The sequence below is a fragment of the Dipodomys merriami genome, unplaced genomic scaffold, assembly GCF_024711535.1.
Source record: "Dipodomys merriami isolate MVZ:Mamm:240054 unplaced genomic scaffold, mDipMer1.0.p SCAF_7, whole genome shotgun sequence".
In the NCBI taxonomy this organism is placed as follows: Eukaryota; Metazoa; Chordata; class Mammalia; order Rodentia; family Heteromyidae; genus Dipodomys; species Dipodomys merriami.
The window spans coordinates 44,648,366-44,674,927 of NW_027206290.1; the positions used below are offsets into that span (position 1 = coordinate 44,648,366).

Sequence of the window (26,562 nt, forward strand, 5' to 3'; positions counted from 1 at the left end):
TTGAGCCACAGCGCCACTTCCAGATTTTTTCTTTTTGCTTATGTGGTGCTGAGGAATCGAACCCAGGACTTCGAGCATGCAAGGCAAGTGCTCTACCACTGAGCCACCTTCCCAGCCCTATGTCAATTGCATTTCTATATCATTTTCCCTCCCCCACCTCCCACTACTAACCACTAGAACTCATCATCTTGCTTTCAGTTACTATGAATTTAACCATTTAGATTCTTTACATGAATGGAGTCACTGGATTTTTATTCCTGGGATAGACTTGTTTCACCTAGCACAATGGCATCAAGGCTAATCCTTGTGCCTCCATGTGGCAGTATTTTCTTCCTTTGTAAACAGTGACTGATGCTTCCTTGGGTGTAGTTCCCACATTTTGTTTATCCATTCATACACAGATGAACATTCGTATTGCTTCACCATTGTGAATAACATTGCTATGAGAATAACTGTGAAAAATGATTTGCATTCTTTCAGGTAAATACTCAGAAGATTTCAGGAGCAGATGGCAGTTCTATTAAGTATTTTTTTTTTTTTTTGTCAGTCGTGGGGCTTGAACTCTGGGCCCTATTAAGTATTTTTATGTTTAATTTTTATATTGTTTTCTACCACAGGTATATAATTTTACTATTCTACCAACAATATACAAGTGTTCTAATTTGTCCACATTCTCACCAGCACTGTTAATTTTCTGTTCTGTTGTTGTTGTTGTTTGTCAGCGCTGAGATTTAAACTCAGGCCTTCATATTTGCTAAGCAAGTACTCTACCGTTTGAGTTATGTCCCAGGCCCCTTTAGCTTTAATTTGTTTTCCAGATAGCATCTCATATGCTTTTGCCTGGACTGTCAAATTCACCTATTTTCATCTTGCATGTAGTTGCGGTTGCAGATATGTGAAACTATATGCTACTTAATTCTTAGATAAGATTGCACTAAATTTTTGCCTGGGCTGACCTCAAACTGTAGTCCTCCTATCTTTGCCTCTTGTGTAGCTGAGATTATAGGGATGCATCACCAACATTTTGATATGTATTTTTCTTGTGGTTAGTGATGTTGAGCTTTTCTGCACATACTTGTTGGCCATTTGTATGTCATTTGGGGAGAAATACCTATTTGAGTCCTTTGCCCCTTTTAAATGAGGTTATATGAGTTGTAGGGAATCTTTTATGTATTCTGAATATTAACTCATCAGACATATGATTATCAAACATTATATCTTCTCCATTAATTGCCAGTTCACCCTGTTGACTATTACCTTTGCTACACAAAAGGTTTAAATTTGATGTAGCTCCATTTGTCTATTTTCAACTATGTTGCCTATGCTTGGCCTCATATCCAAGAATTCATTACCAAATCCAGTGTTATGGAACTTTCCTCTCTCTCTCTCTCTCTCTCTCTCTCTCTCTCTCTCTCTCTCTCTCTCTCTCTCTCTCTCTCTCTCTCTCTCTCTCTCTCTCTCTCTCTCTCCCCCCCTTTCTTTCTGTTGTATTTTATTTTTGCTGATACTGAGATTCTAACTCAGGGATTTCCTGGTTTGTCTGATCAGCTGATGCTTTACCACTTGAGCCATCCTTTTATTTAAATTCAGCTTTGCTTTTTCTTTAGTTATTTTGGAAACAAAAATGTCATGGACTTGTCTGCTAGGGCTAGATTTGAACCAAGACCCTTTGGCTCTTAATATATTTTCTAGCTAAGAAATGTGAGTGCTCCAACTTTATTGTTTTATTTATATTTTTCCCACAAAATTATTTGGCTATTTAAGGTCCCTGAAATTCCACATAAATTTTAGGGGATTTTTTATATTTGCAAAAATATGGCATTGGGATTTATTTTTTTGTCAAATTACTTTGAACAATGTAAACATTTTCATAATATTCTCCTCTAAAGCATGGTCACATGACCACTTTCCAATTACTTGTGTCTTTAATTTCTATTTGTACTACTTTGTAGTTTTCTGTAAAGAAATCTTTCATGTCTTTGCTTAAGTTTATTCCTAAGTATTTTATTTATTATTATAAACCTTTGATTTCTGCCTTCCTTCCTTCCTTTCTTTCTTTCTTTCTTTCTTTCTTTCTTTCTTTCTTTCTTTCTTTCTTTCTTTCTTTCTTTATCTTTCTTTCTTTTTTTTTTTTAGTTGGTTATGGGGCCTGAGCTCAAGGATTTCCTGAGCAATTTTGCTCAAGGTTAGCACTCTACCTTGAGCCACATCGCCACTAGTGCCCTGGCTTTGGGCCGGGATCCTCAGAACTCAGCCTTCTGAGTAGCTAGAATTACAGGTATGAGCCACTAGTGCCCAGCAACCTTTGATTTTTTTTTTAAATAAAAATGTGCTTGATCATCTCTCTGTATTTCAGGCCAACCTTGAAGCACTCTGCTGCAGTAGTCACAGGCTGGACAACTTCAAGAACACCATGTTAGACACACATGAAGATTTGTCATGACACCCATCTTGGGCAGAAGAGTACCTGCCACTGTATTGAAATGTCTTGATATTATTATGCTCATAGAAAGATCATTAGCCAGTCCTTCTCTTAGCAATCACTTTGCTTTATTTCCTCAACAAGTCTGCGGCCTCTAAGCAAAGTATGTTTACAACAGAAGCAAGAACAGTTTCAACTCCCTAAATGCTCCCAAAGTAATATATACACCTGTCCAGCCCAGGAAGATGTTGTTTCACCATCAAAACTTCATCAACAGGAAGAACATTGTCTCCCACACTGTATCAGTTCCTCTTATCTTCTCCATCTGTGTTGCTTGCTTCAGTTCTGAGCAGGAAGAATTTTTAAAATCAAGGCATTGTTCTGGTTTCTCTATTAGGAATGATGGAAGTGAAAGGTCTGCTTATTTCATTATGTGATAGATCTGTTATTTGGTTTGGAAGATTTACTTAAACTAAGCTGTATTTTAACACATACTCCCCACAGAGTTCCAGGCTTATTTATTCATACAACTCAGTGCAATAAATATTGATTGGTGGAGAAAGTCAAGAAATACTGTTTCAATGTGCCAGCTGCTTAGCATAGCTCTCTCTATCCATCCTCACAAAGATCATGAGATGTTGAGCACTGTGAACACAGTTCCATTGAGCTGTACAAGCAACAATGTTCACACAGGGCACCTTGTTACATTTGTCAGAACCTGAACTTCCATCAAGAGGAGGTCAATGCTCAAAGCTTGTCCCCTTACCCCATTGCCTCAACAACAGAGTGTTATTGGTCCAATAGTAAAGTGACCAAGTACACAGTGGCCAAGGTGCTCATTTGTCAAAAAGTTAAATACTTCTCACCAATGGATTTTCAAAAATTGGTCATTTTGATGTGTTCCTTAGTAGATTTTCAATTATCTTTTCTGTTTTAAAATGTTGTTAATTCTTTTTCTGAATGGCAGACTTCTCTTTCTCTCTCTCTCTGCTACAATTTTAATTAATTTTGAGCCAACTGCTTTTTAACTCTTGTTTATGATAAATATTGAAACAGCCTAAGTATTCAGTAATGAGAGATTAATGAAAATACATTTCAGAATCCAAAGTAAGGTCTTCAAAATAATAGAAATGGCCTTGGTACCTGTGTAAGGACAGGAAAATGAACCAGATTAACACTACTGGAAAGCCTGGTCTACAATGAATGAGCAAAAAACTAAGCAAAGCAAAGCTCTATCCACAAGCTTCTTCCTTGGCATCTGTTTTTCTTTTCCATAGAAGCAATGCTGCCTCACTACAGAACATCCAGATAGCCAGAAGAAACTTAGAAAAACTCCATTATCTACCTAATCAGGCACAGCTGCTTTAAATCCCTAGGTATGTATTTTTCAGTTCCAGTTCCACATGTATAAGTGCATTATTACTTTTCAACAAAATGGACTCTTACTGTACACACTATTTTACAATCTAATGGAATTTAAATAACTTAGCATTTGAATTTTGTCAAGTAAATTCCAAGTTCTAAATATTTAATGCACTCCAACATTTCACTATTACTACTGAGAGGGAGACAAATAAAAGTTGCCTGAAAATTAAAGAAAAGACCAAAAATAAAATGGAAGAAAACGTAAATAGCTGTGTAGAGAATCAACAAATGACTGAAAACATAAAAGTTTGAGGACATGGGCAGGGTTGGGAAAGATGGGAGAGAATGCTGAAAAGGGAGACATTGATCAATATGCACTGTACTTACAACCTGACACATTGAATTGAAGCCCTTTTGTGCAACTACTTAAAGAAAATAAACAGTAAAACTGCACTCCATTGTATTTAATTACTTAGATCTAAGATGATCAGAAAATGAGAATATCAGTATTCATCAACTCATGCTATAGTTAACGAAGTTAATGCAAGAACTGAGGAGCTGACTATATATATAAGAAATTCAATAATGCTGATTGCCAAGCAGTCAGAGGCCTAGTAGACCATGACTTCCCAATTGCTTCTTGAATTTAAGGGTTAGATTGAAGGATGCAACTGAGCCAAGAAGACTGGCCATGTCCAAAGGAAGTGGCACTCCATTGTCACAATGAGATACGCAAAACACTACGTTGAAAATGAACTTTACAACTTTGGCAGGGAGGGGTGTATGGGGTAGTTGTGGAGGGAGGAGGGCAAGGATGGTAGGGGGAAAACAAAGGAGGAAGCAACTATGCTCAATAGGAAATGTACCTTGCTCATGTAACTGTAACCCCTCTATACAGCATTTTTACAATAAAAAATGAACAACCCCCCACCTTTTCCTCTTAGAGGAAAATAAAAGAAAAACAAAAAAAGAAAGCTCTGCTCACTGGAGTCTGAGGTGACAACTTCTCACCATTGATCTCTAGCTCCAAAGGGCTTGCAGAAGAAGGAGAGAGCATCTCCCTGCACCAACTACTTGGGGCAGCCCTGGTAAAAGAGGACAAAGCCAGAATGAAGCATGTGTGTGGATAATGGCCCCAAGGGCTTCTCCAAAAGATAATGCCCTGGCCATCTAGTCCAAGAGAAAGCCAAAAATATTGAGAAGGTTGGCTGGAAACTCCCCACCCTGGGACCTACCTTCATGCTATCATTCATGGATAAGCCCTTGTGTTCCTACAAGCTATTCTTTACAGAGAAGAGAGAGGGTTTAGGAGCACTGCTGCTGCTTGCAAGATCAAAGCCTAGGACACTCAGAGCCTAATCAAGTAACATAAAGTAGATTGGGGAGGCTGGGTGCTGGTGGCTCATGCCTGTAAACCATCTGAGAATCACAGTTAAAAGCCAGCCCAGGTAGGAAAGTTCCTAAGACTCTTGTCTCCAATTTACTGGTAAAAAGCTGGAAGAAGAGCTGTGGCTCCAGTAGTAGAGAGTCAGCCATGAGTGAAAAAGCTAAAGGACAGAACCAAAGCCCTGAGTTCAAGCCCCAGTACCAGCATAAAAAAAATGAATGAATGAATGATCGACAGAATGAATGAAAAATAAATAAATAAGGTAGAGGGTGGACAAAAACAGAGACAATGGAATGTGCATGGTAAAGTAGAAATTTAGTCACAAATGCAGCCTGCTAGCTGGGTGTTGGTAGCTCATGCCTGTAACTTTAGCCATTCAGAAGGCTGAGATCTAAGAGTAATGGAACAAAGCCAGCTGGGAAGGTAAATCTGAGAGACACTTATTTCCAATTAACCAGCTAAAAGCTAGAAATAGAGGTGTGGCTCAAGTGGTAAAGTGCAAGCTTTGAATGAAAAGGCCAAGGAAGAGTACGAGGCCCTAAATTCAAATCTTTTTACTGGCACCAAAAATCAAACCAAACCACAAAAATGAAAACAAATGCATTGTCCTCTTCCTGTCCATGTGAGAATGGATAATTTTAATTCTATCAGCTGATACAGACAGCATTTACAGCGAATGAGCCTGAGCTCAGCATCTTTGTGGAGATTCTCACTGAATCCTCACTTGTACTCTGCAAGGCAGGTTACGTCATTCACTAGTCACAGATAAGAAGAAGGCCTAGAACCTGTGGCTATGCTTCACAAAAAGAAGTGATGTTCAACAGTTGACCACCTTGATAACACTTCAAGTTCATGTTCCAAACAAGTAGGAGACTCTTACAAATAAGGCATTCAAGAACTGTCTTAACATGTTTCCATTGGAAACTAACTCAAGGGCTCAGGAAAGAGCTCTAAGTAGTTGGGTCTGCCGCACAACAATGCATTTGTCAAGACAACAGCTTGGAAACTATATCTAACCATAACCACTGGTTTTGAGTTCCTCCTTTTTTCTTCACCTACTTTGAGTTTCTTTTAAATCAGTTATGCTAGTTTGTAACAAAGAGAAACTGGAAACTATTTAAATGTTCAAAAAGAGTTAGAAGGGTAAGGTCAGAAAGTGAGCTATGAAAATGACATAAGGACCCAATGATAAGTGGGACCATGGAAGTGACCTAGACTATTCGAAGTGTTTATTGCCATGTGTTTCTCCCTTAAAAGAGCAAGGCAAGTTCATTCCATATGACTCAGGAAAGATAAACAAGCAAAAGAACTTGAGCAGTCATTCATCATCCCATCTACTCAGAGACAGAAATTAATAGTGATCGATCTGCTATCTGTCCACCAAATCTTTGCAGAATATATAGCCATTTTCCAAAGACAACTCTTTCATGTGACATTTTATATCTTACCATATTTATTTAAGTTACCCAGTTCTTAGATATTTAGGTGTCTTGAATAATGATAGATTGCTTAATGTGTAAATAGTTACAATTTTTCACTATTCTAAACAGCTCTTATAAGGAAAAATGAGGATGTAAGTGCAAAATTTTAAATATATAAAATGCAAATGTGTAAAAGATTAAGTATTTCAGAAAGCACACACTATTAATTAAATCTCCTATTACTCTTTCACTCAGTCATAGATCAATTCATATAACAAACATGTTATAAACATATATATATATATATATACACACACACAAACATGACCTCTCTATATACATACACATATTATATGTGTATGCATGTGTATATTATATGAATGTCATTTTCTAACTGCTGAGGATATAGTAAATAAACAGAAGTCCTCACAGAATTTAGGCAAGAAATAAGAATACAAACAGTGGCAAATATTTAGGTAAAAAGCTGTGATGTTGGTAATAGTTAACCAAATTGTTTCCACTGGAAAATTAGTGAGCAAAATTAGGAAAGTGTGTGTGTGTGTGTGTGTGTGTGTGTGTGTTTATATGTGTGCATGCTAGTACTGGGGCTTGAACTCATGGCCTATGTGTTGTCCCTTCCCTTTCTTACTCAAGGCTGATGCTCTACCACTTAAGCTATAGCTACTTGTGGTGTTTTGGAGGTTAATCGCAGGTAAGACTCTCACAGACTTTCCGGTCCAAGCTGGCTCTGGATCATGATCCTCAGATGTCAGCCTCCTGAGTAGCTAGGGTTACAGGCATGAGCCCCCAGCACTCAGTTAAGAATAAAAACCTTGAAGTCATTTGTGGCAGCAACTTCATTGTGTCGTTGCCCCAATCACTTTTTGAAAATCAGCTTTCCATGAATCATCTGGAGTCTTAAATCATGCTTTGGTTTTAACATATAAATTAATTTCCCCTTAGTCTTTCCTCAGACTGAAATCCCAAGTAACAAAGAGCAGCAGCTTAAACTTTCTGCATCAATAGACACAAGGTTCACTTTATCACCCTGGGCTATTTTTCTGCAAAGTCTCATGTGTTAACACTTGGCACTTGCTTCCTTAGCCTCTATGTGCAATTTTCTAAGCAGAAGCAGTTTATTTGCCATCTTATCTGCCTGATTTCCCTGATCCTTACCATAATCCTAACTGGTGGATATTTTTGTCCCTACTTTATAGAGCAAGAAACTGAGACCCATGGGGTTAAATTGCATATCCAGAAATACTCTCTAACCAAGCTGTGGGCCAGAATATTTTCTATTCCTTGCTCTCCTTTCTCCTTTACTATGGCTTCTCACAACAGAACAGCTATGAGCCCCTTAGGCGTACCTTCTTCCACCTATTCTGATCCAGGGGAAGAAGATAAGAGAATCTACCCTAATAGAGGATAGCAAGCATGCCCCTGGGGCACTGTCCTGTCCCTCAAAGCCAGCTTTTTATTGTTAGCAACCAGAAAGCCCTATTATAAGGGAAGAATCTGTGCTTACTTATATGTCTTTATTTCACAGCTCACCACTACCATCCTCACCTTCCCACCCAAAAGAAAGGAATGAAAGCAATGTGTTTATGTAGCATGATTATATAGTCAAATCTCAGGTCCTCTCTGAGGTTCAACTGTATTCAAATTTGAATATTGAGATTTCAATTGTGTTATAACATACCCTAAATATAAAGTACATCTTGTATATAGTGTGTGAAAGCCGGATGCCAGTAGCTCACACCTGTAATCCTAGCTACCTCAGAAGGATGAGATCTGAGGATCACCCTTTACTTATCTTCTTAATTTTATTTTATTGTCAAGGTGATGTACAGAGGGGTTACAGTTACATATGTAAGGCAGTGAGTACATTTCTTGTCAAACATTGTTACTCCTTCCCTCATTTTTCTCCCACTTTCCCTGCACCCCAGTCCCCTCCCCAAGTTGTGAAGTTCATTTCCAACATATTGTCTTGTGAGTATTGCTGTTGCATTGGTTTGCTCTTTGTCCTTTGTCTCACCATTTTGTTGCTCCCCTTCCCTTCCCTAATTCAGATAAATGTATATACAATATCCAGGTCACCAAAATCAAATACAGTGACAACAGGGGATAAATCATAGGAAGAAAAATATGAATGAAAGAAAAAAGAAATAACTTCATATAGTATATTTAAAACAACAACAAAGAAAAACCTCTTGTGCCCATGTCTTGGAGTTCATTTTGCTTAGCATCATCTTATATGGTCATGTGTACATAGCTATTGAGCTATTAAGTGAGGATCTCCCTTTAAGGCCAGCCTGGTCAGGAAAGTTTGTGGGATTCTTATCTCCAATTAATCATCAAAAAGCAGAAAGTGTATGGGAGGGGGGCTGGGAAGGTGGCTCAGTGCTAGAGTGCTTGCCTTGCATGCATGAGGCTCTGGGTTTCATTCCTCAGCACCACACAAGCAGAAGTGGCACTATGGCTCAAGTGGTAGAGTGCTAGCCTTGATCTGAAGAGCTGAGGGACAGTGCTCAGGCCCAGAGTTCAGGACCCATGACTGACAAAAAAAAAGCAGAAAGTGGAGCTGTGGTTCAAGTTGTAGAGCATTAGTCTTGATCCAAGAAAGCTAAGGAACAGTACATAAGGCCCCAAGTAGATAAGGGATGAAGGGACATGTGAAAAATCTGTGTTCTGGCCGAAAACATTTCTATTCTACCCTATGAAAACTAAAATTTTACTTGTTTCAAAATTATTTCAACCAGAACTACATCAATGCAGGCAGAACTGTACAAATGATGGCACTATGATTTCAAACTATAGAGGAAAAGTGATTTATACCCAAAGGACCCTTGATTCTTCATACAAGTAAAGCACAATTGGATATAATTAATTTGCTTGAACATTTCTTGGATGTGCCATGACAAGATCATGAGCTACATGGAAACCTAGAGTAGACTAAGAATTCCTTCCCATCAGTACAATTCTTTGCCAACTTCTTCCATACAGTACAGGTCCACAATGGATGGCCAATAAGAGTTTAAGACAAGTATCTCAGTCAATAGAAGTCCCTTTGCACCATCTCCTCTGAGGAGATCTTGGAACTCTACTGAATGAAAGAACTGCCCTGTGCTTTACAAAGATACATAGCAAGCATATGACACAGTTAAGAGTAATTCAAACATGCTATCACCTTATCACCTACTCAAGGATTTTCTGACAGACCACGTGGACTCCAGCATGCTGGTGTCCTCAGGAATTCCCATTCAAGGTTGAACCTGAAACTTCCTTCTTTGCTTACAGCAGCTATTGAAGTTACCACAGGCTACTACTACAGTGGGTGCTTACAATTTGGGGGAAGGGGAGTAAAGAAGATTGACTCAGGACTTCACACTCTCACTTGGCTTTTTTACTCAAGTCTGGCAGTATACCACTTGGGTCACATCTCCATTTTCAGTTTCTTTGCTGGTTAATTGCAAATAAGACTCTCATGGCCTGGGAATGTGGCTTAGTGATAGAGTGCTTGCCTAGCATGCATAAAGCCCTGGGTTCAATTCCTCAGTACCACATTCACAGAAAAAGCTAGAAGTGGCGCTGTGGCTCAGTGTTAGAGTGCTAGCCTTGAGCAAAAGAGCCCAGGAAGAAGCTGGGACTTGTGGCTCAGTGGTAGAGTGCTTGCCTAACATACATGAAGCCCAGGTTCAATTCCTCAGTACCACATAAACAGAAAAGGCTGGAAGTATCTCTGTTGAATCAAATGGTAAAGTACTAGCCTTGAACAAAAAGAAGCTCAGAGACTGTGCTCCAGGACTGGCAAAAAACAAAACAAAATAAAACACTAAATTGTTAGTTGGGCACAAGTTGCTCACAACTTGTAATCATATTTACTCAGGAGGCTGAGATGTGAAGCTCATGATTTGAAGCTAGCCCGGGCAAAAATGTCCTTGTGAGACTCTTATCTTCAATTAACCACTCAAAAACCTGAAATGTCACTGTGGTTCAAAATGGTTGAGTACTAGCCTTGAGCAAAAGAGCTCAAGGAGAGTGCCCAGGCCCTGAATTCAAGCCCCATGACTGACCAAAAAAAAAAAAAAAAAAGAAAATAAATAAAAGAAACAAAGGATCTCATGGACCTGGTTGGCTTTGAACTAAGATCCTCAGATCTCAGCCTCCTGAGCCAAAGGAACCCAACAAATGCTGATAATATACATGGCCTCAACATTCATTCTGAAACAGAAGTTTAACTTTTGAAGATAAAAATCAGAAGAGTATTACCTGTGACACATTTTCTAATACCACACCCCACTCAAATAGTCCAGGCAGTATCCACTGTTTAGAATTTAGAGGGATCTCTCCCGCTTAGGAGGTGAAGGGTTTCAGTTTCTCCTTGCCTCCTTTAAAAAGGCCACTTAGCCATTAGATATCAACTTAAGAGGGTCACAGCAGGACTCCTGGAACGTGTACTGCTTTGCTATAAGGTCACCAACAATGTCCCCATCCTGGAGATATTTGGATCCAGTGAAGGTGTAGGCATGACTCCCTGGTCTCTTCCTGCCTGGGTATCCTGATCCATCCCTACTTGTCCCCCAGGAACCACAGTACTAAAGAAATTCCTGAACTTTCATGTTGCATTGTATCACCAAGGCTTCCTATAATCTCTCACATCTGAGAGACATCTACAGGAGATACATGAAGGTGAGTCATCTGTGCTTGACCTTCTGTCTGGGCCTCTGCTGGGGACAATAGCTACCAGGATTGGTATTAACTCAACTGAGTTCATTACCAACCGATTTGCTGACTTTCATTCAGCACACTTGGAATAATACCTCATTCTTCACACATGATTTAAGAAAATTGATGCCTATTTTCAAATGTCTCTCTCAGAGTTTTAAAGGCCATGTAGCTTTAAAATATAAAGTCCACTGCTGGTGGCTCAGGCCTGTATTCTTAGCTGCTCAGGAGACTATCTGAGAATCAAGGTTTTAAGCCATCAGAGCAAACAGTTATGTGAGACCTTTATCTCCAATTTACCAGCAAACACACACACACACATATATGTGCATGCATGTGCATACACACACATTTACACAAACACACAAGAAAAACTAAAGTTAAAAACAAACCAAACAATAGGGCCAAGGTGGTCAGATAACTTGTCTTTCCCACCTTTGCTTTAAATGAAGAAGATTGTCGTGCTCATCAAAGAATTTTTAAAAATCAACAATCTAATTTATTTATATTTCTCAATCAGTTGTCAAAATCTTACCTTGCAGTGTGGGGATCCTAGACACACAGGTAGTGGTTTGACAACAGGCAACATTGGTTTAAAATGATGATGTTCTTAGGTTATCTAGTAAAAACTACAATCATGTAACTTTTTTTTAACTTTGTACTTATTGTTGTTGTTGTTTATTGAACCAGAGTTTTGCTATGTAGCCCAAGCAGACCTTGAATTCTTTTATCTGCCTGCTTTAACCTTGTGAGGGCTGGGATTCAAGGTGTGCTTACACTATGCCTGGCTGGCTACAATGTAACTTTTCAAAGTTACATTGTTAAAAATGTTAATAATGGGCAATTATGTTAGAAACTCACATCAGTGTAATAAGAGGAAAGAATGAAATGTTTCTCTCTACACAATGATTCTACTCTTGCCAGATCTGAGGAAAATACCCAATTGCAGGACTGTCAGACCCACAGGGACCCCTTGTGTGGTTACCTGACTACCTGTGGAGCAGGTAGAGAATTTCACCTCCCAAGAGTTTCATTAAGGTGTGTGCAGTACAATCCAAAGGGTTTTGATTCAAAGAGGAGTTGGTTATTCCTAGGGGAGGGTTCCTCTTAAAAGGTCAACAAATAACTAGTTAGGAAGAAAGCCCGAATGGCAACCAAACTTTTCAGAGAAGGGACACACGCCGAGAGAGGGGGAGGGAGAGACAAGAGACGAAGTCTATCTTGAAATCCTCAGCTAAGACCAAATGTGCATACATGTCTAGATCTATTTTGACCTGAATGGGGTTCTCTGTGCTTTGTCACATGTTCTAAGCAATCCAGACCCTCCCTTCCCCGGAAGAAGTTAGTAAGCCTTAAAGAAATAGAACTGAATGCCATCGTGATATAAAATCATTTTGGGTCGTCTGCCACAGTACGATGCCTTGGGAAGGTCGCAGGTATCCAGTCAGAAGAACAGGAGGGCAGCAGCCGCGGACCAAGGACCAAGGCAGCCTGTTTTAAAGCATTACAGCGCCTGGGAGCCGGGGAGGCCTGGGCGATGCTGTTCTTGCCCCCAAAGCAGAAGCAAAACTGTCGTTTTCAGCCAGGACGCCTCCAACCGCGCTCAGGCTCCCTGCCAGCGCGCCCATCAGACCAATTTCCAACAAAGTGAACTCCAATCTCCAAGTAACCCAAACAAAAGTCTAGAAGAGGGGACAAAACTTCACGAGAACAGGGTGGGAGGGGGGGCTTTCCACAAGCACCCGGGAAATTGGAACCTTGGAGAGGCCCCCGGGGCGCCAAGGAGGGCCTTTTACCTTCTAGCGAGCTGCGGCAGTCCGCGACACTGCTCATCCTGGCCATCCTGGCTCCGCTCTGGCTCCAGCTCCGGATCCTGCTGCCTGGCGATCTGGCGATCCCGGCGATTCCGGGCGATCCTGGCGATCTCGCCTAGGCGGCGCTTCCTCTGGGACGCGCAGGTGCACGGTCTGCTGCGGGGCGCTCGCCAAGCCCAGAGAGGAATGAGGACACAAGAGGATCCTTTCTCGCCGCCACGCCGGCTCCAGGGCGCGCTAGCCGCCGCCCATGGCTCTCTATTAATACTTGGAGCATAGCTAGCTCTGGGCTTAACCCTGAACATGGTCCCTTGGCCCTCCCGGGGAAGGGTGGGGTCACATGCATTTCATCTCTGGGAGCTGAGAAGAGGGACCTCTACCAGCCCAGGCCAGGGAATAGAAGAGGCCTGGGGACTCTCCTAGGGCCAGTTGTACGTGTGACACCCTCCCTTCGCTTTTCCCCTCCAGGCTGGCTCTCTAACCCTTGAGCTACAGCTCCACTTTTGGATGGTTCATTGGAGATAAGGGTCCCCTGAACTTTTCTGCTCTGGATTGGTCCCAACAGCATTCCTCAGACCTCAGCCTCCTGAGTACCCAGGATTTCTTGGTTTGTTTGCTTGCTTTTCATTTTGGACAAAAACACCTTGCAAGAGCTGTCCTGGTGGGCAGAATCCTTACGCTAAAAGTACGAGGCTCCAGCCACCAGCTCAGACAGCCTATTTAGGGTATGTCCTGCAAAGGGAATCGCTCCCCTTCCCCCATTCATGCAGTTGCCTTGACGTGACATTTAAGAGTCATATAAGTGAATCTCTTTGCTGATCAGGTTTCAGCGGCCTCTACCTCTGCAAAATTTCAACTGTGGAGCAGGGGAGAGGGAGAAGGGTGGACATTTTGTTTCCAATTGATTCTGTGGCAAAAGTAGAGGGCAGATATAAAAGGTCCAGCAGTTTGGGGGCCTTTGATTAAATTTTCCTTAACACTGTTTCTGCTTGCTCAAGCCCCTGAAATTTCAATTTTGCCATATTCCTCTGTAAATTTAGCCAGTGAGCATGACTAAATGATATCCATCCAGCAGATCTGATTCCCCAAAGCAAATTCTCTTAACAACTAGCTAGCAGGGGCTGTTGGTATGACAGGAACCATAAATTAATGCCATTTCAATAATGTTACATTTATGGCAACTAGATTGTAGAAATGCTGAAAAGAAAAAAAATTGTTTGAAATTTGCTCTCCTTTGGCACAGAGTCTGGTATCATTTCTTCTAGTAGTAAAGAACTTGGAGCTGGATACAGGTGTTCACACCTATAATCCTAGCTACTCAGGAGACTGAGGTCTGACAATCACAGTTCAAAGCCAACCTGAACAGACAAATCTGAAAGACTCTTATCTCCAGCAAAAAGCTATCACTGGAGGCATGGCCCAGTGGCAGACAGTTAGCTGGAGACAAAACAAACAATCAAATGAACAAAAAGACTGAGCAAAAAAGGAAGGCCTTGAGCTTAATTCAAAGTACAGGAACAATCTATCAGTCCAATTTAAAAAACATACTTCAAAGCCAGGTGCTGGTGGCTCACACCTATAGTCCTAGCTATGCAGGAGGCTGAGAGCTGAGGATCATGGTTCAAAAGCTAGCCTGGGAAGAAAAGTCCCTGAGACTCTTATATCCAATTAATCACCAGAAAACTGGAAGTATAGTTGTGGCTCAGAGTAGTAGAGTACTAGCTTTGAGCAAAGGAGCTCAGGGATAGTGTCCAGGACCCACAATGGACAAAAATGAAAAAAAGGGGGGGGGGAGAAAGGAAAAGAAAAAAAACCCAAACTACAATTTATCTTAGCTAGGGGATGGTTGTTCATACCTATAATCCTAGTTCATGCATATAAATCCTACTCAAGAGGCTGAGATCTGAGGACTGTGGTTCAAAACCAAGCCACAGCAGGAATGTCTGTGAGACCCTTATCATCATTTAGCTACCCCAAACCCAACAACAACAGTAGAACTGTGGCTCAAGTGATAGTGCACCAGCCCTCTGAGAACAAGCTAAGCAAGAGAGCAAGGTTCTGAGTTCAAGCCCCAATATTGACACATATTTTTGAAATTATTAAGTGTAAAGGGGTTACAGTTCTATCCACATTTTTTCAAATAAATAATCCTTTCTAGTATGCTTATAATCACAGTTATTATTAGAAATTTTAAAGTTAGTAAAGAGAAAGTTCTCTGAAGAGGAAATAAGAACGGCCAATAGACACATGAAGAAATGCTCAACTTCTCTATCAATAGAAGAAATGCAAATCAAAACAACATTGAGATTACACCTCACCCCAGTTAGAATGGCTATAATCAAGAACTCTAATAACAACAGATGCTGGAGGGGATGTAGACAGAAGGGATCCCTACTGCCTTGTTGGTGGGAATGTAAACTTGTTCAACCACTTTGGAAAAAATTCCACATAGAGCTCCCCTATGACCCAATAATCCCACTTTGGGCATTTATGCAAATGATCACAAACAAGGGTATACTAAAGCTACCAGCACAACTATATTTATCACAGCATTATTTATGATAGCTAAGATATGGAACCAACCCAGATGCCCTCAGTAGATGAATGGATCAAGAATGTGTGTGTGTGTGTGTGTGTGTGTGTGTGTGTGTGTGTGTGTGTGTATACAATAGAATTCCATATATATATATATAAGCTCCATTTATATATATGGAATTCTATATATAAATTCTATATATATAAATTCCATATATATATGTAATTATATATATATATATATATATATATATATATATATGGAATTCTATGCCTCCATCAGAAAGAATGACATCACCCCATTTGTTAAGAAATGGAAAGACTTGGAAAAAATTATATTAAGTGAAGTAAGCCAGATTCAAAGAAACATAGGTTCCATGGTTTCCCTTATCTGCAATAACTAGTATATGTCCAGGATAAGCAGAAGAGGTCAAAAACTATGTACATATGACCATATAACCTGATGTTAAGTGAAATGAACCCCAAGATAGGGCCACAAAAGGTTTTATCTTTGTTGCTGTTCTTCTTAATGTACTTATAATGTACTATGTGATTTTTTTTTGTTTCTTTTATATGTTCTTTCCCCATGGTATAACCCGTTTTCACTGTATTTGATTCTGGTGCCCTACATCTTGTAGACACACTTTTCTAATTTGGGGAGGGGAAGGGAAACAACAAAATGCTTAAATAGGGATACATTGTAACAATGAGATGTACAAGACACTCTGTGGAAAATGAAGTTTACAACTTGGGGGGAGGGAGAAAGTAGTTGAGGAGGTGGGGAGCCTGCTCATGGTAACTAGTGTCAACTCCTGTTGAATCTCAAATCTCCCAGTGTGAGACCATCCAGGACCTATTAGATCCTGAATGGACTGCAGAAATGTCCATTTACAAATCAGAACAAAGATTTCCCCTCTTATTTTCCCACCAAGCAGAGACTATGACCTTCAAAATTCTTTACATTGGCAGCCAGAGATGGCCCTGTGTGCTTATCTCTTGGTGGCTCATCCCAACTATTATATTTATTCCTGTAACAAAGCCATTATCGTAGATTTTATTTTGGGGGGCTTCAATGCCTACAGAGTTCCCATGTGCTGGTCATGAAGGTTTTGAAGAAAGGTCTTGCACTCAGAGACCTCTAATGTAGCTTGAAGAGATGGACTTAGGGCCAGCTGCTGACCAAATGGGAAGTGGAGGAGCCACAGCTAAGAGCAGATCATTCTGTCTGGGGATTTAAATAGTGCTTCCAACTAGAAGTAGTCAACTAGAAAGACTTGCAAATTGCCACTAATGATAGTTGCTATAGTATCCTGAGGTACACGCTCTGCCAATGACTTTCCATACATCTCTTCTTATAATCTTTAGAAGGACAGGAGTTAGTTTTCCCCCAATTTGAATAAGGACAAATCAAGGTTTATACTAAGTAATGTGCCCAAGAACAGGTAGTTGAAGATTTTCAGAACCACGATCAGTGGTTATGAACCCTGTTCCTTATCTCAACTCTGAACTACAGTGGTTGACAGCACACTCTTCAAATTACCAAACATTTTAGAGAAAATGGCTCCCTGAAATATACAAAAAAATAGGCCAGCTGGTATGGAAGGAAGGTGAATCACACCAACCTAGCCACTGTCTTCACCGAGGAGCTTCTACTTGTCACAATAAGAGGAGACATACATCACCCTTAAGAAAGACAGAATCAGGGCAACTGCCTGAGAACACCATTCATTAACTCATAAACCCATTGGACATTTCACACTAAACTATATCATTTACCTAATCATTCCAACTATATCAAGCACACACACACACACACACACACACACACACACACACACACACACACACACACACACACACATTTTTTGGAAGCCAATTTCATCCAACAGATTCCCCTTATAACTCTCCAAAGAATTAAAAAGAATAAGAAAGGGCTGCTCCATGCAGAGCTGACCACTGGACAAATTTACTTGAAGCTGAAGAGCATGTTAAACAGAAAGCCAAAGTAGAGAAGGAGCACCACACACTTCTATTCTGTGGGATTATCTCTACCATTCACACACCTCCAAGAATGCCCATGGATTGTGTGGGTCTGAGAATTTAGTTGCATGTTCAACTCAAAGACAGCAAAAGCAGTGAGGAAGATTCCAATCCTTGGTGCCAGACAAACATGGTGTTCAAATGGTGACCTAATTAGTCTAATACTACCAGCAATGGGTGAGTAATTTAGGAGTAATACAACTAGCATAAGACTCCCCCTCTGTCAGATGGGATTACTAAACAAACTTTAGGGAGGTTTGGTGTGATATCTATACATTGATGAAGAAGTGCTTTCAGTCGCTAGTAGCAGAGATAAAAATTAACAGTAATTTAAATATTTTTTCCTAATTTAACATGGACATTGAAGATAGATTGATGAAGTCAGTATTACAGAGCCACACTTCTTGAGGAACCTAAGCACCTTTGAATTTTGTTTTCCAACATCTTCAATATAGAATTCTAGATTCAGGGTTTCTTCATTGTCACAAAATGTCTGTCAAAGCTCCAGGCTGACTCTTGTTCATTTTTCAAACAGGAAAGAGAAAGGGAAGGAAAACTAAAGCAGCGTTAGACACTGAATCAGGCCTGTTTAAGTGACTTTCCCAGAAACCTTATCCAGTAGCAACCATTTAAAGTCCAAACAGAGCTCTCCATAGACAGGCAAGGGAATGTGTATTAACTTGAAGACTTTGTGAGTTCTCCTAGGAAAAAAGGGAGAAAGAATGGATATTGATGCCTGTCATCTATGGCTCATACCTGTAATCCTAACTACTCAGGAGCCTGAAATCTGAGGACTGCATTTGAAACCATCTTGAGAGAAAGGTCAGTGAGAATCTTATCTCCAATTAGCTACCAAATGCTAGAAGTGGTGCTGTGGTTCAAATGGTGGAACACTAGCCTTGAGTAAAAAAAACTAAGGGAGAGGGTCTTGAGTTCAATACCCTGTACTCGAATTAAAAAACAGATGGGGGAGGATATTGAGTAGACAAGGAGTGGTTTCTTCGATAGTTAGAAAATACTGAGTGCTATTACCCCAGTAAGTGCCCCTCCCAAAATTAAGTAGCTCTGTTAGAGAATAAAAATGATTCTTAGCCAAGCTGTTAATAGGGCTGGTTTAAATGTCCACAAGTATTAGGGGAAGCAGTGGAGAGTGAGAGAAAGAGCCGAGGAAGGCAGCTATTTTTCATAAGAGAATCAGAACATTCTTTCATTTTTATAAGTTTTGAGATGAGTCAAAAGTACCAAGAAGCATGATTTAGATTACAATAGATATACCCAGAGGCTGAAAACCTGAGAAGAATTATGATTCAGATATTTTATAGAAGAACTCCAGGTCAGGAGAGAAAAAGAAAAAAAAGACTTCAGGAATTTATAGGAAACAAAGTGAAGTGAGGGAAACAATGAGAAAGAAATCACACATTTATTTCATATAAATAACTCTGGCTATCTGAACAATTTCTATAAGAAATATACTAGAAGGATCTCTAGTTCACAGGTCACACAGGTTGGAAGGCTGAGAGATCAGACCTATAAGTCAAGCAAAGACCAAGACAACTCTAGGAGATGGAGAAGCAGAAAACACAGCATCCTTTCGCTGGCCTAGTCTAAGAAGCTCTCCTTTCTTCTTACTTTTGGAAGACTACTCCAGGGTACAGGGTTATTATAGTCAGACAATAGAGGTAATTGCTATTTAGTTGTCCAGTGATCAGGTTTGATAAGTTAACAGGCACCAAGTTCAATGTGGCATCAAAATAAGACATCTTGTCTCCACCATTGATCTCTAAGACAATATTGTCCAGCAGGGAAGTTGGTGTGTGATTAGTTAAGTCACAGTGTGATGTGTTAGATGCTACCATAGAAATATAGAATTATGGCAGGTTTTAGTTGTCAGAATAAGGTTATTCTCAGTAACTAATAAGCCCCCAAACTAACAACACTTAAATAGAAAAACGTCACTATCCTTACAATATTTCATCATAGACCAGATAGGACCAAAAGATGCTGGAGAACAGGCTAGTTTAAGAGAGACAAAATAACTCAAAAAAACAATAAAATACTATTAGCCAAGATAATGAAAAGCCTCTAAAATGAAGCTATAAAACCTTGAAGAAAGAAATTGATGGAAAGAAAAGATGGAAAGACAGCTCATGCTCATGGATTGGCAGAATTAATATAATGAAAATAGATTCAATGCAAAACACATCAAAATCTCCATTGCATTTCTCAGAGAATTAAATAAATAAATCCAAAAGTTCATATGGAGGAAAAAAAAGACCCAGAAGGCAAAAGCAATTCTAACTAATGAGAGCACTGTTGGAACTATCACAAATACCACATTCCAAATTACACTTCAGTGCCACAGTAACACAAACAGCATGGTATTGTCACAAAAACAGAGCTGATGACCAATGGAACAGTGTAGAAGACCTGGGAATAAAATCACACATTTAGAGCAAGGTATTGACAAAGAAGCCAGAAGCTCCTTTGGAGAAAAGAAATGGTATCCACTTTCAAGAGAAAGTCTGAGCCACTTTTTACAAAGTAATTTTATGTCTGTGTATCCAATAATGTAAACAATAAAATGAAGCCTTATCTTTTAACTTCATTTTTCTAGCAATTTGTTATTATCATATTCAATGCAAATGTACGCCATTAAAATAAACACTTCCTTCCACACATGGAGTTGGAATGCCTTCCTTCTGGTGTCCATCATACCCCTTGATTGACAAGGCCCATCCCATCCTCAGCTCTCTTCTGTTGCTCCTAACCACTTCTGGCCCATGCAGCAGGAATTGGCTACCCTTGGGCTAAACCCACAAAGCAAATCATCTAGACAGTTGGAGAAAGAAGAGGGACAGAGGATTTGAGGTGATTTGAGGCAAAGGACATTCCAGGCTTGATGGAGGACAGGACAGAGGCCCCAGTACTTGTAGGATTGACGCGGCTTAAATTCTGGGCGTTGGAGAGAAATGGGCTAAAACTGGGGCTAGCACAGTGGATGCCTCCACAAAAGGGTGCAGAATGCTCAGGCCTGAGTTTTCTGCCTGTTCTCTTGGAAGTTGGACTATGGGAATATTCTGTGTAGGCAGCAGTTTCTCTCATGGGGTGGTGTAGAGTCTTCACGCATTTTGTAAACTTCAAGGCCCCTCCACTAAATTCTGCTCCTAGAGAATAAGCCAACCTGGCCATGACTGCTCAAACAAATTTAAAGGACCTCAGGAAAATAACCAATTGCATCTCAAGGCCAGGACCAATGCTGTGGGTAAGAGAGATGCTCAGTGAGTATCTACCGTTGACTGGCTCTAAGGGCAGACATTTCACAAACATTAGTGCTTCCTGCCACGTGATGCTGTCATCCAGGAGATGGAGACAGCGCCACTTCCGGGTTTTTTCTTTTTGCTTATATGGTGTTGAGGAATCGAAACCAGGGCCTCATGAATGCAAGGCAAGCACTCTACCACTGAGCCACTTTCCCAGCCACAATTTTAACCTCAAATTCTGAATGAATTTTTACAGACCCTGAGTTCACGCTATCCTCTTCACTCTGGCCTCTGGCTATCACCTCCACCTGGGGTAGCCTTAGCTGAAGCCCTAAGACTTCTAAAGGCCTCCTGTTGTAAAGTTTGGCACATAATTTTATGTTTCCTCTGAGGAACATCAGGTTTGTTGCTTCTTCTTCTTCTTCTTCTTCTTTTTTTTTTTTTTTTTAAGAATTTGAGGTTGAAATTAAGGCAAGAACTAAGCTGGAGGCTTAAGTCATCTGCAATTTAATACTTCAACTTGATCTTGGTTTTGAGAATGAGAATGCCTTACACATGTTTGTAGTGATAGGAAAGAGCCCAGTAATAAAAGAGAAGATAGCCAGGAACAGGTGGCTCATGCCTGTTATCCTAGCTACTCAGGAGGCTGAGATCTGAGGATCACAGTTCAAAGCTAGTCTGGCCAGGAAGACCTATGGGACTCTTATCTCCAACTGACCATCAAAAAGCTGAAGGTGAAGCTGTGGCTGAAATGGTAGAGTGTTAACCTTGAGCACAAAAGGCCAGGGACATTGCCCAGGTCCTGTGTTCAAGCCCCAGGACTGGCACAAATGAATGCATAAATGAATGAATGAGAAAAGATCAACTCTTCAGAAGAGGATTCTGGGTCTTATACTAAATGAGGACACTGGTGGTCTTAGAGTGAGGGAAAGGTGGCAGCCTTGTCTCAGAGGAGTGACCAAAGAGAAACTGTCTTGAAAGGATGTCAAGAGTACGTCAAAGTGTGGTCCCAGGAGCAGGATATCTTTCTGTCAATACCTGATTCCCCTTAACCTTCAGCCAGATGTTGAGGGTTTTCCTGGATCAGCATCTCTCAGGACCAGCATCTTTGGGACCAGTATCTCCAGGGGTAGCATCTCTTGGACCAGTATTTCTAGAGTTAATATCTCCATGACTAGTATCTCTAGGATCAGTATCTCTGGGACCACCATCTCTGGAAGGTGTGCTCAGGACTTGTCTTTGAAACTAGCACCCCAGGTGCCACTATAGGAGAATGATATGACATCTGCAAAGATGACTTCCAAGGCCAAGTGTCTTGCATTCAACCCTTATCTCAGCCAATGACCAGATATACCATCTTAGAAAATTCATTAAAAAATGTTATGCCTCAGTTTCCTCCTCTGAAAAATGGAGATGAACATGCCTATATAGAAGGGTACTGTGGGGAGTAAGTGAATGAACACATGAAATGTGACTTACACAGAACAAATGCTAAATACATGTCTTTTATTGTAACAGTTCTTAGTCTATATTATGCTCACAAAGCAGGTGCTGAAAATTACTGAACTCCACTGTTGAAACTCTAAGATGCAGATAAGTTGGTATGAGAGAGGGCCCTGTCTTAGCTCAGGTGATTTGGTATGAGTGACTACAAAACCACGCTTCCAGATACTTCTGAAGGACTGGGCCCATCAGGCTGGCTGTGCCCACATTCCCACCGCTGCCAACACATGGGAGGGTCAGAAGACCATAGGTGCCCAGGAGAGCTAATATAGGTTGGTTTCAAACTTGACATGAGAAAAAAATAAGAGCAGTAAAATTTCAAACAGGTTTAGGAAACCAAATGTTTCTCTTTTTTCCCCCCAAAGGGGCACTGCTTCTACAATTTCAACCCGAGTCCTTAGCACAAAGTATGCTTATTTCCATAAATGAAAATAATGGAAAAAATGATTGAAGGTGAAATTAGGAAATTAGATTCCTCCTGGCATTTCTGTGTAAAGGCAGATAATTGGAACAGAGAAACTGAATGTCTGGACTGCAGTGTACCATGGAAATGAGTCTTTCATATTTCAATTGTCTCTCTGGGCAGCTTTTAGTTAACCTTCTGTGATTGTTGGCTTTCAATTGTGTGAGGTGCCCTTCCTGAGCATCCTGGGGATATCCAGGGCCTTCTACCAAGGAAAACCTGTGACCCACAGGCACATCTTCCATTCTCCTTTACCACAGAGCAGGTTCTTATGAAATTATCAAAGCTCTCTGTAGTTTTTACTTAAAGCATTTGTTTTTTCTGCTTAAATGGCTCCTAGGCCATCTATTTGAGGTTGCAAATGGGTTCTCTGAAGCCATATGGCCACAGAGGTACATTTAAAAGAAATTTGTCCTGTATAGTTTTTTTCCACTATTCTAAGTAGTTGCTAGGCCTTCCCCTGAACCATTAATTGGGAGAGTTCATTATAAATTGGTGCTTCAGGCTTTTTAAGACAGACAAGGTTATGCCCATAATCCTGCATGATTACCATGACCGGGAGCCAAGAAGAGGCTGCTCCCTTTGTCTAAGCAAAGGCATTCTTTGCATTTTCTACTGGATGCCTGGGTATTCTAATCTGAAAATGAGTTTTTTAAAGTTTGAGAAAAATGTGTAACTTATGCGGCTCTCGCGTTTGTAATCCTTGCTGTAAACTTTGCAGAAAATCATAGACACAGAAGTTTCTGGAGGCAGAGGAGATTGTAGGGTCCTCAGCATCTCTCTACCCAAAAGAGGCCATTTAAGATCTATAGAGGACAGGATTGCTCTGCTGGGGAAAATAAATGGAAGGCCAAACCATAACATTGGAAGCCTAGGAGGTTACTTCCTGATTATTTTCTCTTGTCCTGTGGATGCAGCAGTAACTTCCTTAGGAACCTTCAAACTATTCTGGATGTGTTTAAGAGGAAGTAAATGAGAAACTCAAAATAAGATGGCGCTGCTGAAAACCTTGTAATCAAGACAGTCCTGTGGGGGCTAGTCAGATGAAACACCATAGTTGACTCCATGTGTACGGTCCCAACTGCACCTGCATAGGAGCCATGGCGTTCACTACTATACTGAGGATGCTAGATCCATTCCCCATGATGCCACCCAACATCCCCCCAATGACACATCTTTCAACAGATCTTCAGTTCGTCACTTAAATTGAGCGTATAAACTCTTACCTTGCTTTTGGCCACCGTTGGCTTTTGGGAAAGCAGAGTTTTACAAAGTGAAGGTCAGGGAAAGACACACAAATTTAAGCACAGCCGACGATAAGGTGAGATTGAGGGCTTCTTTGTATCAGCTGTGTTGCATAACACACTCAAGAGACTTTTGTTTCTGAAACTTCTTTTGATTTATTTAATGTATAATTCTAGTCATCACAGTAATTTTTATCATGCATTGACAAATCAACCAATAAAGCAGACTTACAGCAGTCACTGAGCAATGCCCCACTTCACTGAGCTGGCTATTGTCCACTGGTCTCCCCACAGCCACCAGTCAGTACTCAGGCAGATTCACCCAATGAGAGGCCTTGGCAGGAACTGAGACGGAGACAGAGGAGAGGGAGATTGAATGCTGTGTAGCACGCTGCCCACTGTCTTTCTCCAGGTGCCCCTGCGGCTTGCACCAGGAAGCCCTGTCCAGGCAGCTATGTCCTCTACATCACACTAACAAGTAGTGAAATAACAAAAGAGCTACTTTGACTATTGCCACCACATGAGTGCTACTCCCCCTCGGGTGATTTCCCTAGCACTAACTGGCACAGTTGGGAATAATCCATTGCTCAAATGAAATCATTCTGATTTAAGCTGGCACAGACTTTCTGCCAAGATCCTGACAGTAAAATTACCTACTCCATAGCAAACACTATTAGCAGTATGTTTAAAAATAGGCCTAGCCAGACACCAGTGACATATGCCTGTAACTCTACTGTCATTCTAAGTAGGAGACCTGAAGAATCACTGTTTGATGTCAGCCTGGACAGAAAAGTCTGTAAGAGTTTTATCTCTTGTTAGTAATCAAAATGTCAGACTGGAGGTATTGCTCATGTGGTAGAGCATCAATCATGAGCAAAAAAGCCAAACGTAAGTGAGAGGTCCTGAGTTCAAAAGAACAAAGATCCCTATTGGTTATGTATGCTATGCTAAGCAGTGCACAGTCGGCTATAACTGGTAGAATAGTATGTTCAACAAAACATTACTTGTTGCTGAATGGTTTGTTTTTTATAAGTAATAATAATAACCAATATAAACTTATGTGTGATATTACCCAGAAATGATGGGAAAGCCATGCTCCTGCCCACAGGACAGCTCTGGGAACACTGAGTGCTTCCCTGTCCCAACCATGGAGCTCATACATCATTTCTAACAAGAAACCATAGCTACAAAACTGAAGGAATGGGATGGCTATGTGTGAGGAGAGGGAGAGCTTGTCAGTGAAAGAAGAGCAGAGTGGCCTTTCCACTGTAGAACCACAGGCCACATGTGGCTCTTGAGCAGTTGAAATGTGATTGGCCCAACTGACACATGTTGGCAGAAAAAAATGCATGCTAGGTTTAGAAAAGCTGTTGTGAGGGGGGAAAGTAAAATATCTTACTTTCAATACGGATCACATATTGCTATCATACATTTTAATAGATTAGATTGCACATAGTATGATTAATGTCTTTGGGAAAGGAAGAGCAAATAAGAATGAGCTGTTTGGTCTCCCCTATAAGCTTGGGGGCTTTGTTGAATAGTGGTAGGGCAGCACATGGCTGGCATGCAGTCTTCTTGGAGCCACACCAGTGATGTGACCCACATGAAATTCTTTAGTACGATGTACTCAGAGATCATCTGAGGTCAAAGTCAGGCAGGGCTACCTGTCCTCTGAGATGTACCTGTTTCCAACATTGTAAGATACATCCCCATAGATAAGGACGTTGTATATTTCTTTTGCAGTTCACTTGTATTTCCTGCTTGCTTTATATAATTCCTTGTGTTTCCCGAAATTCAGGACTGGTCAATGTCTCCTTTTCCTGGATAGTTTCCTGTGGCCTGTCCTACAGAATACCCAAATGTAGCAGATTTTACTAAAAGTAGAAGAATACAAGGAAATTTTTTACTCCAAGGCACTGGGAATTTCTTACTGGCCACTTGTCCTAATAATCATAGAGGCCTCTTTTCACTCCCCAGTTCATGGCCAGGCTGACTTGCACAGCCGTTTTCCTATTAAGCTTTCTCATACAGCTGGGATGTCAGGCTGACACAGACTGAAATAGGATCTTGTGAACTTCTTGCCTTGGCTGGCCTCAGGCCATGATCCTCTGGACTTTTTACCTCCCAAGTATCTGGGATTATAAGTATGACCCAGGATGCCCAGCTTCCTTGAACTTCTTAATAATCAGGGTACTTTGATCACCTAATTTATCAGCAATATCTTTTCCACCATTTCTTGGAGTCTCATCTTCTATACCTGAAGGAATCTGTGAAGTTGTTCCTGAGAAAAGGCCATTTTCCCCAGAACATTACTAGAATTTATAACTACTGATTGGCCTTTCTCTGTCTGTGTCTCAAACTCCTTATGTGCAGAAGGTATGCA

The 26,562-nt window shown here is 40.7% G+C and overlaps 1 protein-coding gene across 1 annotated transcript in view; it reads right to left on the reverse strand.

Annotated features, from left to right (window-relative positions):
- Gadl1 (glutamate decarboxylase like 1) overlaps positions 1 to 13,154 on the reverse strand; it is a 215,218-nt gene extending 202,064 nt beyond the window's left edge. The window contains exon 1 of the mRNA XM_070007528.1: positions 13,117 to 13,154. Coding sequence (XP_069863629.1) covers positions 13,117 to 13,153 — 37 coding nt within the window. The 5' untranslated portion in view covers position 13,154. The remainder of the gene's footprint in view (positions 1 to 13,116) is intronic.
- Between the last annotated feature and the right edge of the window lie 13,408 nt (positions 13,155 to 26,562).